This window comes from Pogoniulus pusillus, chromosome 29 (assembly GCF_015220805.1).
Source record: "Pogoniulus pusillus isolate bPogPus1 chromosome 29, bPogPus1.pri, whole genome shotgun sequence".
NCBI classification, from domain to species: domain Eukaryota; kingdom Metazoa; phylum Chordata; class Aves; order Piciformes; family Lybiidae; genus Pogoniulus; species Pogoniulus pusillus.
In genome coordinates, this window is record NC_087292.1 from 17757839 (window position 1) to 17772752 (window position 14914).

At 64.2% G+C, this 14914-nt stretch overlaps 1 protein-coding gene and 1 long non-coding RNA gene across 4 annotated transcripts in view; one reads left to right on the plus strand and one right to left on the minus strand.

The window, feature by feature from the left end:
* CTNNBL1 (catenin beta like 1) overlaps positions 1 to 2190 on the minus strand; it is a 51082-nt gene extending 48892 nt beyond the window's left edge. For both annotated transcript variants that reach the window (XM_064167975.1, XM_064167974.1), the window contains exon 1: positions 2051 to 2190. In XM_064167975.1, the coding sequence (XP_064024045.1) occupies positions 2051 to 2080 (30 nt within the window). In that variant the 5' untranslated portion in view covers positions 2081 to 2190. The remainder of the gene's footprint in view (positions 1 to 2050) is intronic.
* Positions 2191 to 2491: 301 nt separating this feature from the next.
* LOC135188426 (uncharacterized) lies at positions 2492 to 4953 on the plus strand. Of its 2 annotated transcripts, none has more exons than XR_010307689.1 (2): positions 2492 to 3511; positions 4351 to 4953. It is a non-coding gene; the product is annotated as an uncharacterized LOC135188426 (long non-coding RNA). The 2 variants fall into 2 exon arrangements; XR_010307690.1 differs by having other exon boundaries at positions 4354 to 4953.
* The last annotated feature ends 9961 nt before the right edge of the window (positions 4954 to 14914 follow it).

Here is a 14914-nt window from a genome sequence, read left to right on the forward strand (position 1 = left end):
GCCAGGGAGGGGATTCTCCCCCTCTGCTCTGCTCTGCTGAGACCCCACCTGGAGTACTGCATCCAGTTCTGGAGCCCCTGGGACAAGAGGGCTGTGGAGATGCCAGAGAGTGTCCAGAGCAGGGCCAGGAGGATGCTCAGAGGCTGCAGCAGCTCTGCTGTGAGCACAGACTGAAAGAGGGGGCTGTGCAGGCTGGAGCAGAGGAGGCTCCCAGGGGACCTTCTTGTGGCCTTCCAGGATCTGAAGGGGCTACAAAAGAGCTGTCAGGGGGGAATGGAGCAAAGCTGGAGGTGAGGAGAGTGAGGCTGGAGGTGAGGAGGAAGTTGTTGAGCAGGAGAGTGGTGAGAGGCTGGAATGGGTTGCCCAGGGAGGTGGCTGAGGCCCCATGGCTGGAGGTGTTTGAGGCCAGGCTGGCTGAGGCTGTGTGCAGCCTGCTCTAGGGTAGGGTGTCCCTGGGCATGGCAGGGGGGTTGGGACTGGCTGCTCCTTGTGCTCCCTTCCAGCCCTGACTGATTCAATGGTCCTGTGACCAGGAGATGAAGGCAAAGCAGAAGTGATTGTGCCAACTCCACACTGGCAAATCTTGGAAAACACAGCAGGGCAGAAGGACAAAAGCAGAGCAGCTCCCAGAACCACACTGGCAGCACCACAGAAGGGGTGAAGCAGGTGAGAGACAAAGCACACACAGAGGACAACATCCTGGAGCTGAACCAGGAGGAGCCCAGGGGAGTTCTCAAAGACAGAGCACTCCTACAGCCACGTTCCAGGGTGCTTGGGTACCAGTGGGAAAAGAGGATGGGAAAACGTTCAGACCCAGAGGTGCCTTTCCCTCTTTCCCTGCACCAGAAGAACACAGCCTCAGAGCACAGAGGTGTCTGGAACAGCAGGGTGCCCTCCTCACCCCGAGCGTGTGCGGTGCTCACACACACCAGGGCGGCAGCAGGAGGGGACCCACAAGGGACCCTGAGCCCTGAGCCACCCTGAGCCATGAAGGACCCTGAGCCACCCTGAGCCATGAGGGACCCTGAGGGACCCTGAGCCATGAGGGACCCTGAGCCATGAGGGACCCTGAGCCATGAGGGACCCTGAGGGACCCTGAGCCATCCTGAGCCATGAGGGACCCTGAGCCACCCTGAGCCATGAGGGACCCTGAGCCATGAGGGACCCTGAGCCACCCTGAGCCATGAGGGACCCTGAGCCACCCTGAGCCATGAGGGACCCTGAGCCACCCTGAGCCATGAGGGACCCTGAGCCATGAGGGACCCTGAGCCACGAGGGACCCTGAGCCACCCTAGGCCATGAGTGCCCCTGAGCCACGCTGGGCCCTGGCGGCTCTGGGCAGATCTGAGGGAGCTCAGGCACTCAGGAGGCAGAGGACACCTCCGGGAGGCCTCCTCCCGCCCCAGCTCCGCGGCACAAAGCCACTCCTGCACCAAAGCACAAACCAAGGCCGTCGTGGACTGAAAGCGCAGAGAAAGGACCGAGAGAGCACCCGGAGCAGTGCCCCCTTCCCGACCCACGGGGGAGCAGCCGAGCCCACGGCATGTCCCACCGCTGCTCGGCAGCTGGCTCCGAGGAACGGCCGCGCCACGGCCCGGGGAGCGCACGGAGCCGCTCACCGAGAGGGTTCCAGAAGGCTGCCGCGGGCGCGCAGGGGCTGCGCTTCGGGGACCGCCGCTGGAGGAAACGGTGTCAACAGAGCCCCGGTAACCGGGTCCCGCCGCGGCACCGCTTCCCCGAAGCGGCCCCCGAAAGTTCGCTGTAGCATCCCCGAGCCGTGCGGGAGCGCACCGGGAGCGCACCGGGAGCGGCGGGGCTGGCTCCGGCAGCCGGAGCAACACCGGGCCGGCAACTGACCAAGTCGCGGGCGAAGGCTCAGCGGCGGCCTCAGCCGGGGCCTTTGCCAGCCCCAGCCGGGCCCGGCCGCAGCCGCGCTCGTTCCCCTCGGAAAGGCCGGTGCTGACCCGGGGCCGTTCCCCGTGCACCGAGAGCTCAGGTCCCGGCCCCAACGGCCTCTCCCCGCCCCGGACGCCGCCGCCGTGCCGCTCACCTGGTAGCTGAGTAGCTCCCCCACGTCCATGGCACCGACCGGGCCCCGGCACCGGGGAACTGCCGCCAATGCCCGCGGCCGCACGCCGCCGTGCCGTAAAGCAGGCAGCCGGGGGAGGCGCCACTCCGCCGGAAAGCGAGGAGCACGACAGTGCCGCAAAGCAGCGCGGGGACGCCCCCGGGCGGCGGCGGGGAGGGGGCGGCGGTGGGAGCGGGACCGGGACCGGGACCGGGACCGGGACCAGGCGGGGAGGGGGCGGCGGTGGGAGCGGGACCGGGACCGGGACCAGGCGGGGAGGGGGCGGCGGTGGGAGCGGGACCGGGACCGGGACCAGGCGGGGAGGGGGCGGCGGTGGGAGCGGGACCGGGACCGGGACCGGGACCAGGCGGGGAGGGGGCGGCGGTGGGAGCGGGACCGGGGCCGGGGCTGTGCGGGGAGCGGCGGAGGTGGGAGCGGTGCTGTGCGGGGAGCGGGGGCAGCTCCACGGCGCTCTGCTGGCGCCTGGCCGCGGCCGCCCCGAGCCGTACCCTGGCAGGCTCCACCCGCTCGGTCGGCCGGGGCCAGAGCCGGCCGTGCCCACCTGGCCCCGGGGCGGCGCGGGAGGGGAGCGGGAGCCGTGCCGCCCGGTGCGGAGCAGGGACAGGCAAGGTGCCCTCCCAGGGGACAGGGGCTCCGGAGGGCTCCTGGCCGTGCCCTGGAGGGCGCTGCGTGGGCCCTGGCGCTGTGGGTGAAGGGGGACGGGGAGCCCTGTGCCCACCGGGGCGGGCATCGTGCGGGGCTCAGCACAGCTCCCCGCGGCCGGCCCGCGCTGCTGCGGACACCGAAACCCGGGGGCTGCTTCGGACACCTTAACCTTCTGCGCATCCTCCCCAGGCTGGAGATGCGGGAGGCTCTGCCAGCCTCTCTCCGTGCCCCGCTGGCACCTCGAGCAGGGGCCGGTAAGCGGGCACCGAGCGCGGCAGCGTGGGGGGTGGGCGTGACGAACGCTGCCGTAGCTCGGCCAGCCGCAGAGCCGCAGATGGATGGAGGCATTTTTCAATTTAAGAAATATGAATAATTAGAAGAGAGTCAACTTGGCCTCCCCCGCCCCCCGCAGAAATCCTCCTGGATTGATCGCAGCTGTGCGGTAACAAACCACCAGCGCCCAGCGGAGCTCGTTTTTCCCAGCCTAAGGACGGGAGCCGCCAGGCAGTTAGCTCAGTGTGAGCCTGCTCCCAGGCGCTCACCAAATTAAAAATATATATAATGCTTTCAGAGGAGTCCCTCCCGCACCCCCCCGCCCTCCCCCCTCCGTGCTCTGGCGAGAGGCAGGAGACATCGCTCATGACAAAATTAACTCCACAAATCTGCATGTTAAAGACGAGATAAACAGGAGGTGATGATGGGCTCCGTGGGCTCGTCTGGCTCTGCTTCGGGGAGGGCTCAGTTCGGCAGCTGTGAAGCCCCAGCGCTGGAGGAGCAGTGAGTGGGGCTGGGGGGCATGACAAAGCTCTGGGGGACACACCTGAGCAGCCTGGGGACACAGCGAGCAGCTGTGGGACACCAGAGCAGAGCTGACCTTGTGGGCAGCAGAGCCAATGGCATCCTGGGCTGGCTCAGGAGCAGTGTGGGCAGCAGGACAAGGGAGGTTCTTCTGCCCCTGTGCTCAGCACTGCTCAGGCCATACCTTGAGTGCTGTGTCCAGTTCTGGGCTCCTCAGTTCAAGAGAGATGTTGAGGTGCTGGAAGGTGCCCAGCGCAAGGCAGCAAGGCTGGGGAGGGGCCTGGGGCAGAGCCCTGTGAGGAGAGGCTGAGGGAGCTGGGGGGGGTGCAGCCTGCAGCAGAGGAGGCTCAGGGCAGAGCTCATTGCTGCCTGCAGGGAGGCTGTAGCCAGGTGGGGTTGGGCTCTGCTGCCAGGCAGCCAGGGACAGAAGAAGGGGACACAGCCTCAAGCTGTGCCAGGGCAGGTTCAGGCTGGATGTTAGGAGGAAGTTGTTGGCAGAGAGAGTGATTGGCATTGGAATGGGCTGCCCAGGGAGGTGGTGCAGTCGCCATCACTGGAGGTGCTCAAGAAAAGCCTGGCTGGGGCACTTGGTGCCATGATCTGGTTGATTGGCCAGGGCTGGGGGCTACATTGGGCTGGCTGAGCTTGGAGCTCTCTTCCAGCCTGCTTGATTCTATGACTCTGTGATTCTGTCTGCAGGCAAGCACTGGGCACCACTGTCTCCTGCTCTGAGGTTTCTCCTCAGCCCCTTCCCTCCCCGTTGCTCCCAATGGGTGATGTCACCTCCCTAAAACTCTGTTTTTCTGTTCCCTCCTCAGCAGCACCTTGAAGCTGTCTTACCCCCAGCTCAGGGCAGTTGGCCAGCGAGCCTTGGACTGCTGTGGGTGGGAAGGGAGCTGTCAAGCTCACCCAGCCCTGCGGCCAGCAGCTCTCAGCGAGCCAGACATCCGCAGCCAGAGCAGGTCACAGAGAGCCCCGAGCAGCCTGGCACGTTCCAGGGCTGGGGCATCAACAGCCCCAGGAGTGACAAGGACTCATGCTGTGAGATCAGGAGATGCGGAGACACTGGCATGGGCAGTGCCCTCAGGGCTGAGCAGAGGTGTGCCCGGCTGGGGTAGTGAGACCTGCAGCACCTCCCCCTGCTCCCTCAGGGACACCTCCGGCGCTCTGGATGCCTTGGGACGGCCCAAACCAGACCTTCCCAACCCTATTCCCCTAAATACACTGGCACCCCTTGTCCTTGTAGCGCCAGCTGGCACTTCGGCCACCCCCGCCGCGGCTGCGGCCGGGAGCGATGCTCAGCACCGGCCGGGAGGAGAATCCCGGTTTGATTTTATTCAGGTTTCAATCCCGATGCCCCGAGATCTAATTCCGAATAAATAATTGTGCCGAGCACCCCCGGCCCCCGGTGATTAACGGAACACGGCGAGGCTGCTGCAATTGAATTAGCGCCGCGCTCGGCGCTGCCCGCCCCGCGCCATCAATATTAATGAGGGGTTATTAAGAAATGTAAATGATGCCTCAGGGGGTTGGGAGCGGGGGGGGGGGCGGGGGAGGCTGCTGTGACAAACCATTAGGAAAACAGCCTGATTGAAGCCGCTCGTTAATGCTGTCAGATCTTGGCCCTTTTGGGGGCTGCGGCGTTTCAGGGCGCTCCCGGCCCCGTTAAAACGGGGCGAAGGGGACAAGCTGCGGCTGGAATCTCAAATGAAGCCTTTGCTAAGCGGGGATGCTGCAGCCACGCAGCTGCCTGGCAGCAGTGCGGGGCGGGGGGTGGGTGGCAGGGCTCTGCCCCCGCGCGGCCCTCAGTGCCACCACCCTGCGCCAGCTCCTGGCACGGAGCGGGGGACAGTGGCACCCCCGCAGCCCTTGCGAGCCTCAGTCTCCCCCCACCACAGCCTCCTGCCCTCCCAGCTCAGCCTCGCTGGCCAGAGACTGCAGGCAGATTCGTGCATCCGAACGGGTGGTGCCAGTGCTGCCCGTGCCGCTGGGAGCTGGCTGGCACAGCCGAGGCCATTGGGGCGAGTAATGGAGGGGAAAGGAGAAACCTGGGAGCAAATTGCTGCAGAAACCACGAACCACGGTCCGGAACTCTCCAATTAAAGGGGGACGAAGCTCAAAGGGGCCAATGGCCACGCTCCCAGCCCCACCTTGGGAGAAAGGGGTCAGCTGCCAGGTCCCTATGCCACGGGAGGGACATGCTGCTGGGGCTGTGCCAAGTACCCTGGTCCAGCTGGGGCTGCCACACTGATGCTCTGCTTGCAAACCACACCGTGGTCTTCTCTTCCAGAGAGCAAAGTTGACTCAAACTCTTTGCTGGGGTGACAAGCATGGCACCCATCCACGCCTGACTCTGCCGTGGATGCCATCCTGCTGTGCCAACACCCACTCGCTTCTGCAGGCATCTGTGCTCACAGCGAGCACCAAATCCATCACCCAAGCACTCTGGGGAGGGCTGGGCCATCAGATGGGTTCAAAAATGTGCATTTAATGCAGCCAAGGCCCATTAAGGCATCCAGCAGCAATCCTCTGGCATGGCTGGGGCACTACCGCAGGCAGGCGGACTGCCGGGCACGGGAAGGCGCCAGGGTTGTTAACATTCAGGTCTCTGCCTGCTGATGGCTTCATAACACCAGACCTGCAGCTAATTGCACCCACAAGTGCTGGAGTTACTGAAGGGTGAAATGCAAACGAGCTGTAACCTTCCCGAGCTCCCCCCAGCGCTGCTGTTCTGAAAGGGAGGCTCTGCCCTCATTCCCAACTGCTGATGGAGCTGCCGGCAGCGTCCCTCCGTCCAGCACGGCGGGAGAGGAGAGGGAGAGGAAAGGGAGAGGAGAGGAGGGGAGGAGAGAGGAAAGGGAGAGAGAAGAGGAGGGGAGGGGGACGGAGGAGAGAGGAGAGAGGAGAGAGAGGAGAGAGGAGAGAGGAGAGAGGAGAGAGGAGAGAGGAGAGAGGAGAGAGGAGAGAGGAGAGAGGAGAGAGGAGAGAGGAGAGAGGAGAGAGGAGAGGATCTCTCTGGGGTCACACACCGGTTCCACCAAGCCTTGGCCCTGGGAGCTGCACCACACCTTGGACTGGCCATGATGCCTGCTCCAGCCCCACGGCACAGCCCCACAGTCAGCCAAACCTGGGGTATAACACCTGTTGTGGCTTCTGGCCAGGGTTCTGGGGTGCCAGTGTGCCAGGCAGCACCACAGGCAATAGGATGTGCCAGCACCAGGACCCAGCTGATTAAAGGGAGCTGCTCCGTGAAATCTACGAGGGGCCAGAGTGGGCAGAGAGAAGGGTGGACAGGGGAAAGGAGCAAGGGAGGTGAGCAGCTGGTGCCTGTAAGCCCCACCAGGGGCAGACTGCTCCCTCCTTCTCGCCCGCGCCGGTGCTGCTCCGTGCCCTGGCACAGCTGGAGCCTCCGTGCCAGGTGGCACCTTATTTGTGGCTCTGCTGCCCTGAGTTAAACTGCACGAAGTGTGACAATCAAAATTAAAGCTCAGTGGAGGCAGGCAGCCCGGGGGAAGTCACTGCCGCCGCCAGCCCAGAGCTCCCAGCGGTGACTTTTAAATTAAAGGGGGGGAACAGTCGTTCATTTGGCAGCGTGCTCAGGATGCAGCTCACCGGGCACATTATTGCCCTGCTCAGCAAACGCCCCCAGAATCCGCTCATGCTCCAAATGCCAAACTCTCTCTGAAGCAGAACAGCCCTGCCTGCGCTGCCATCCGCTGGCATCAGATCAGAGGCACTGGCATCACAGGTGATAAACAAGGCTGGGACCAGGCTGTGCCTGGAGCCAAGCCCTGATGGGTGCCCTCTCTCCACGCCCTGTCCCAGCTCCTGGATGTTCTGGGGCACCCCTTCCTGAACCCAAGGCTGACCTAAGTCCTTGTTCTGCAGCCCCAGGAGGCTCCACAGACCCGTCCTGCTGGCACAGGGCTGAGCATGCAGCATTGCCAGATGGATTGCATACCAGACCCAGGGCACCAGCTGATATTGTCACCATCGAAGCTTCGTTGGCATCAAAGGCACTTGTGCAGCTGAGGCACTCCTCACCCTGCTCTGCCATGCCGCACACAGCCCATGAGCAGCACAGCAAAGCACCAGGGCACAGAGAGCACCAGGGCACAGCAATGCACCGCAGCTCCACGGCACTTCCTGCTGCTCCGGGATACTGCAAGGACATGGCACTGTCCTGGATCCCCATGGGCATGCCCCAGGCCTTTCTCATGCCCCATGGGCACTTCCTGAGGTGGGGACAAGTGGCAGCTTTGCCATCTCGGGAACTAAAACGCTGTTGCTGTGCCCCATGCTGCACCCTGGCTTGTGCCTGAGGCGGGGTGTGTGGCAGAAGCTGTATGCCCGTGGGGATCCGGGAGGTGACAGGAGCTGGTGGTACGGGGATGGCCCTACCCAGTCGGTGCGTGGGTGCCATGGAGGACACGGAGGGCATGGGCTGCCCTGGATCTGCCTGCCCTGGCGCTGCTCTTCTCTTCCTCTTCCCCCCTCCCCTTCTAGATGAAGCAATGAAATTATTTTTCTACTTGAGTAGTTTTCAATTTAGATTAAGAAAAATCTGCGCTCCGTTAGCGGCGCTGCCGTAAATCAGCAGCGGGCGGCGGCGCCGCTGCCAGCAGACCGCTCCCCGCCGCCAGCGCTCCTCACGCTGACAGCTCCGAGGGTGACATTGAGTGAGGGCAGCGGCAACGACAGGGGCACGGTTGGCAGCCAGACCCCCACCGGGCACACGGCCCAGGCACCGTGGCTCTGCCAAGGCTGCAGGTGGTGTCCAAAGTGGGCAGACCCTGGCAGCATCAGACTCTGGGCATCATGGCGGGTGGGGCAGATCTGGGGATGTGTTGAGCAGCATCGGCCTCTGCCTGGCTACAGCTCTGCCAGCTCATGGCACAGCTCCTGGGGCTGCCCATGGGGAGCTGTGCTGCAGACATCCTGGCTCGTTGCCATCACCCCGATCCTCACCGGCCCTGGCACACCAGGCCTGCTTGGTGCCCAGCATCTTGCCAAGCCCCCGCTCTCACCTATCCGTCACCACTAATATCGTGGTGGCACCAAAGCACCTGTGATGGTGCCCGTCTCTAGTTGCCTTGTGGCCGCACTAAGATCCGCATCCCCACCCCGTGCCCGTCCCTCGCTGCCGCCACGCTCATGCCAGCCCCGTCCAAAGGAGCATTTGACAGCAAACAAACCGTTTTTTCCCCTCCGGTTCCTGCAGCTCGTTTATCGCCGGTGCGGGGCGGGCGGAGCTGTCAGCGCCTGAACCTCACTCATCCGTTTAACCTTGGGGGAAGGAACACATTTGTGCTGGGTAACGCGCATCAGATGGTGGCACCGGGAGCGCCGGGAGCCGCCGCGCCTGATGGATGGGCTACACGGGCCTCGCCTGACCTGTGCTTGTAGCTTATCTGCAGTGCTGCGGGAGGCTCTTCATCACGCCGACAGCTCCAGCCTCACCTGCCTGGCAGCAGCACCTCGCCAGGGATGCCTGCTGGCCACAGCGGCGGGCACCGTGGCACCGCGGCGAGCCACAGCGCCAGGGGAGAGGCTGCCGTGCCCGGGGAGGGGTCACAGGCTGCGTCCACACCTTGCTGCGGTTGGGGCGGGAGGAAGAAGGAGCAGAGCTGGTGCCTGCCGGGCAGAAGATGCCCTCACCACCAGCAGTGCCACCAGCCAGGGTGGAAGGGAGAGGCCAAGCTGCTGCACTTGTCCTCTGGGTGACATTTTGCCAACGAGGGGTCCTGTGACAGTGACAGAGAGGGTACGGAGCTGGGCAGCCCAGGGCCCCGGTGACGGATGAGCGCTGCCAAGTGCCGCCACCGAAGCCATTTGGTGTGGGGGGATGATCGATGCCCACACTCATTCCGAGCCCCGGCAGCCGAATTCCTGCAGACAGTGGCGGCAACCAGGATTTAGGGCACAGCTGCTGGGTTCAGATAAGGTGTGAAATCAGCCCAGCGTGCAGGGTGCTGCTTCATAATGAACAGCTCCTGATGGATGGGGGCGGCTCAGCGACAGAACCTCCACATTTGGAGCCTTCCGAATCTCCTGCCATCAATCCTGCTCCCTGCCAGGTGGCAGGAGGGGAAGCTGGGAGCTGGCAGCAGGCACGCACCCCACCAGGCTGGCAGCACAGCATGGGCTGAGTGACTCCCCTCACATCAATGGCACTTTCAGAGGCTGGCGGCAGGGCTGGGTCCTGCCTGGGGCGGCTGCGCCTGATCCCTCCAGTGCCACCAGCACCACGGCCCCACAGCCCTCTTCTCTCCACTTGTGCCTGCAGAGACCTGGGCTGCTGAGTGAAAAGGGGGCTGGCAAGGCGTTGTGCCCTCCCCAGGCATGCTCCTGCTCACCTAGCACCATGCCCAGAGCAGTTTTCTCTTCACTACACCAAGCAGTCCCTGACCCACATGGGCAGTGCAGGGACATGGCAGCAGCCCCGGGTATTGGAAGTGGCAGGGGCTGAGCCTGTTCTAGAGAGCTTCATCTTCCTTCTGACCTTACACCAACATGTGTCTGCGTGGGGATCTTAAATGCACTGCACCACCCTCCCCCCAGGCTTCTCACCCTCCCCGTTTCTCCTCAACCAAATGAAGTTTGGTCTTTGCTCTTTCCCAAGCCACCAATGCCAGGGCACTGGGAGAATGCACACAGCACATCCTCACTCAGACCTGCTGCCTGTGCCCCACTCACCCCATGTGTGCCCCTGCACCCTCAGCCCTGTGCACACAGTCCTTGCACACTCAGCCCTGTCACACACAAGCACCTCTGAAGGACACATTCCCTCCAGCTCAGGGAGCAATGTGCCACTTCCTGAGCAGGGCACACTCAGAGCTGGGGATGGGCAGGAGCCCACGCTCCATGGAGGTGGCAATAGGTTCACCTGGCCTGGACATGCCCATCACTCTCAAGCAGACCTCTGACCGCAGGAGTGCCAGGGTGGCTGGGACTGGTGCCAAGTGGCACTGCTGCAGACAGAGCAGGGGGTGATTGCTGCTGGGGTGCACTGTCACTCACCTCATCATTGTGAGAATGGCTGGAAGGCAAATCTGGGAGCACCTAGGGAAGAACTGAACAATGTCCCTGCTGGGACAGCTCCCGGGACATCTTCTGGGTGTTGGGTGACAGCTAAGCTCCCTCTCCTCTGCTGCACCCGGCGTGTGGCTTGTGTGTCTGGGACTGTGGGGTTTTACTGGGCACATATCTGGAAGGTTCCACCAGCAGCACTGGCTGCCCACCTCGGGCTGCTGGGCCAGGGGGTGTTGTAGCTCACCAGGGCATTTGCCCAACCCCAGGATTTACCCTAAAAAAGGCTCACGGTGCCTCCAGCCCCCAAACTCACCTGCCCTTCCTCAGCCCAAAGCGAGGGCACCAGCAGCCCTCACATCAGCATGGCACAACTCTGGGTCCCATCCCCTGGCAGGCAGGGCCTGGCCATGGAGCAGACAGGGAAAGCTCCTGATCCGCCTCACAGGCATGAGCTGGGTGCCAGGCGCTGCTGATTTATTGCTGAGGAAATGCCTGATTTAGGCTGCGTATTTAAAGGCACTAATTAGAGTTGCATTAATATTCATGGGCCGCGTGCAGGAGCTGATAGCCGCTGTCTGAGGGCATTTGCCCTTATCTCTTACCCGGCAGGCCCGGGGTGTTTGGAGGCAACTTTAATTGTGGTGAAAGCTGCCGAGACCTCGCCCGGAGGCTGGTGGCAGCAGCTCACCCAAGGCCGTTTGAAGCACTAATGAGCATCTGCAGAGTTAATAACCCTTCCCACACGGTCCTCCCGTCCCAGCGTCCCTCTGAGGAGGCACAGGCACAGCCACCTTCTCAGGCTGTGCTGCGGGTGACAGGGGCCAGGGAAGCCAGCACCACACAGTCCAGCTCCCAGAGCAGCAGCAGCAGAGTCCTCATGCCCTACATGCCCCAGGTCCTGCTGCTGCTCCCATCCATCCCACCCTGAGAGGAGCCCAGGAGGGGGCCGGGGACAAGGAGCTCCAGCAGCCCCCAGCTCATCCATAACCAGCTCCCTGCCCGTGCCCGACCTCTCGCTGTAGCAAAGTTCACATCAATTTCCCTTCCCCTCATTTGTCTGTAAACCATGAAGAAAAATCGCTGCCGTCTGCCCGCATCAGCCCCCGCCGTGATCTATGGCTGTAATAAAAACCCCATTTGGGGAGGCTGCTTCCCCCGTGCCGCCTCGCCAGCAGCGGCCGTGCCACCAGCCGGGCCGTGCCGGCTGGCACCGGCATGGGGCAGCCGTCGCCCGCCCAGCCCCACCGCCAGCACCTCTGTCTCCGCCTCGTCGCAGGCAGCGGTTGCGGATTGGATCTGACAGAGCAACCATGGAGGAGCAGCCGCTGCTAGTGACCCCCGAGAGCCGGATCGTGGGGAGTGGCACGGGGCGGGGGGTGGAGTGGGTAGGAAGGGAAGCAGGAAGAACCTGGGGAGCCAGTGAGGGGAGGCCAGGATGCTGCCAGCTGGGCATGCTGGTGACTTTGTTGTGTGGGGCACAGTAGACTCTGGTCCTCCCTGGCTGCCAGCCCCTTCCTGGCTCTGGGGACCCAGGTTCTGCTGCCGTCCCTCCCTCAGAGTCAGCCCTTGGCATTCCCTGGGGGACAAATGTAGAGCATCAGAAGAGGGGGGCAGGGCAGGAGGAGGCAGTGGGGAGGCAGAGCTGACCCCACACTGGCTGCTGCGCTCCCCCCCCCCCCCCAGCCTGCACCCCCTGGGAAGAGGCAGAGCCAGAGCACCTCTCATGGTTCTGGTGTCGCATGGAGACAACCCCCGTGCCAGGGACGCTGAGCGTTGCGGCGGCTCTCAGCCACCAACAGCCCCAACCGCCCGTGGCCCCACCTGGAAACAAGAGTCACAACTGGGCAGGTGTCCACACAGCGCCAGGCTCCCCCTGCGGGTGCCACTGCAGCCCTGCCAGCCGCCTGCTCTCCCAGGTGCATGCCCTGTGCCCAGCGTGTTTGGCAGAGATGCGAGAAGGCAAATGGCAAGAGCAAGGCTCTTATCCTGCCCCTGCAGGCTGAGTGCCAGAGTGGTCACCTCTGCTTTGACCACCAGTGGCAAAGCTGTGACCACTGTGCTCTGATTCTGACCCAGGCTGATGCCAGGGCCCAGGACAGGTCTGGGAGCTGGCTGAGATCGTCCAACCATCAACACCCAGAGTCGCTGTGCCATACCAGGGTGCAGGGATGCTGGTGCCAGCATGATGGGTGCTGCTGTACTACCTGCCACGGGGAGGTACAGAGCAGACCCTCTGGGTCTGGCTGCCTGGCAGCAGGGGCAGCCCAGAGCGGCCCTGCTCTCACCCTGGCAGATCTGCTGGCACTACTTCACCGGACTGAGGTCTCTGGGCTCCGCCGCAGCCGCTGTAGATGAAGGTCTGGCAGCTGCCCGAGGCGAGGGGTCCTGGGGGCGCAGAAGAAACAAAGGCAGCAGCTCCACGCTGACGGCACTGCCCCAGCCCGCACCCCCTTAAATACCGCCGGGAGCACCGGGACCGGCCCGGGCAGGCGCCGTGGGTCTCCCGGAGCGCGGCCCCGCTGCAGCGGAGCAACAGCCTCCTCTGCCGGCCGCCGCCCGGGAAGCTGCGCCGGCACCGGGGCCGACGGGAAGGCGCTCACCGCGCTGCCCGAACCGGGACCGCAGCCCACGGGGGCCACGGAGCTGCGGGACATCGCAGGAGGGGGCTGCGGGCAGGGAAAGGAGTGCCCAGGCCAGGATGACCATTCCCCAGGCCCCAGGACGTGGTGGCAGGGGGACACACCGAGCTCTATGCCGTCGTTACCGGTACACGGCCGCACGCCGGGCGCACGGCAGCCGAGGGGTGAAGGGTACGAGGTCGAAGCTCCAAAGCCCGAGGGGTCAAAGGACCTGGCACTGCTGGGGAGAGCCTGGTGAGTCTGCAGCACCACCCTGGCACCATGCCACATGCCACGCTGGAGCAAGGATGTCACTCGGGAGGACCCCACAGGCTAACTCAGGACCGGGGCCGCTCGCAGAGCCCCGGGTGCTCTGCTGCCAGTCCCTTCGTGCCAGCCCCGAAGTTTCTGTAGCAACAAGGGCAGCTGGCAGCAGGAGCAGGGGTGACGCAAACAGGAATTTCAAAGCGAGGAAAGGCAATCGCTGAGCTGTAAAACGCCGCATGCGACCGCAGAGGTCACGTCCCTCGGCACAAAGGCACCGGGACAAACCCCCAGGCAGGGAGTGTCCCCAGCGTCCCCTGCCACCAGCGTGCCAGGACCTCAGCCCAGGCCTTTCTCCTCAGCTCCAGCAAATCATCAGCCCCTTGCACCAGCCCCTCCAGAACCCAGGTCCTGCCCCTCTCTGCCCACCGCGGACACAGGCTGCCCCTCCTGCCTTGCTGCAGCCCTGCCAGCCCTTTGCCATTTAGCACAGTGTGGTGAGCTGTGCCAGCAGTCACAGGTCAGCAGTGTGCCAGCAGTGTGCCAGGGCAGAGCCCCGGGCCTGCCCCAGCACTGCATGGAATGGGAGGCAAGGAGCAAAGGTTCCCGTGGCAGTCTTGGCGTGCAGCAGTGGCAGCACTGTGAGGTGGTCCCTGTGGTACAGAGCACCTCTCATCCCCAGCACAGTCATCTTGGGTCGTGACAGGCTCTGGGTGACCCCCGATCGCCTTGGCACGCCCCACCCCAGCCAGGGCTGCGTCCCGCCGGTGCCGGTGCACGGTGAGGTGAGAGGCTGGCCCGGTGCTGACCCCACCGCAGCACCTGTCTGGAGCGTCTGCCGTGGTGGCAGGCAGCCACCCGCCTGTCCCCACGCAGGAACGCTGCAGGGCACACAGTGTGGGCAGTGGGTGTGCCCGGCATGGCACGTCACGCAGCTTCCCACGCTCAGCTCCCCCCGAGGCCACACGCCCCGGGGACCTGTCTGGCTGCACCCACTGCTGCATCTCTCTGTGGCTTGGCATCTGCCACGCTGAGCCCCACAGCTCGGCGAGGCGACCACTTGTCCTCTGCCCCTCCCTGTGGTCCCCCCAACACCCCCCAGCTCCTGCAGCCACAGTAAGAAAATCCACCTGCACCCCCTGGGCCACTCCGGGTGTCCCAACCATTCCCTTGCCCCCTCTTTCCCAAGTCGGGGAGCTCCAGCTCCTTCCTCTGGGCTCCCCATGGCCGTGGGGGTGACCCTGGCCCGTGGCCTCATCTCCCTTTGAGCCTGGGGTGGGTGCTGCTGGGTGCTGACGTCCCCAGCCTGGCTGCTGGGGCTGGGCCGGGGCCGGGCCGGGGCCGTGGTAAATGATTTCTCAGGCAGGGACTCGTCGCGGGGCTGCTGCTGCCTCGGGCACAGCTCTGAAGCCGCCGAGTTTCGGTTATGTTTCAGCAGCCCCTCCCCGTCCCCACGCGGATATAAACC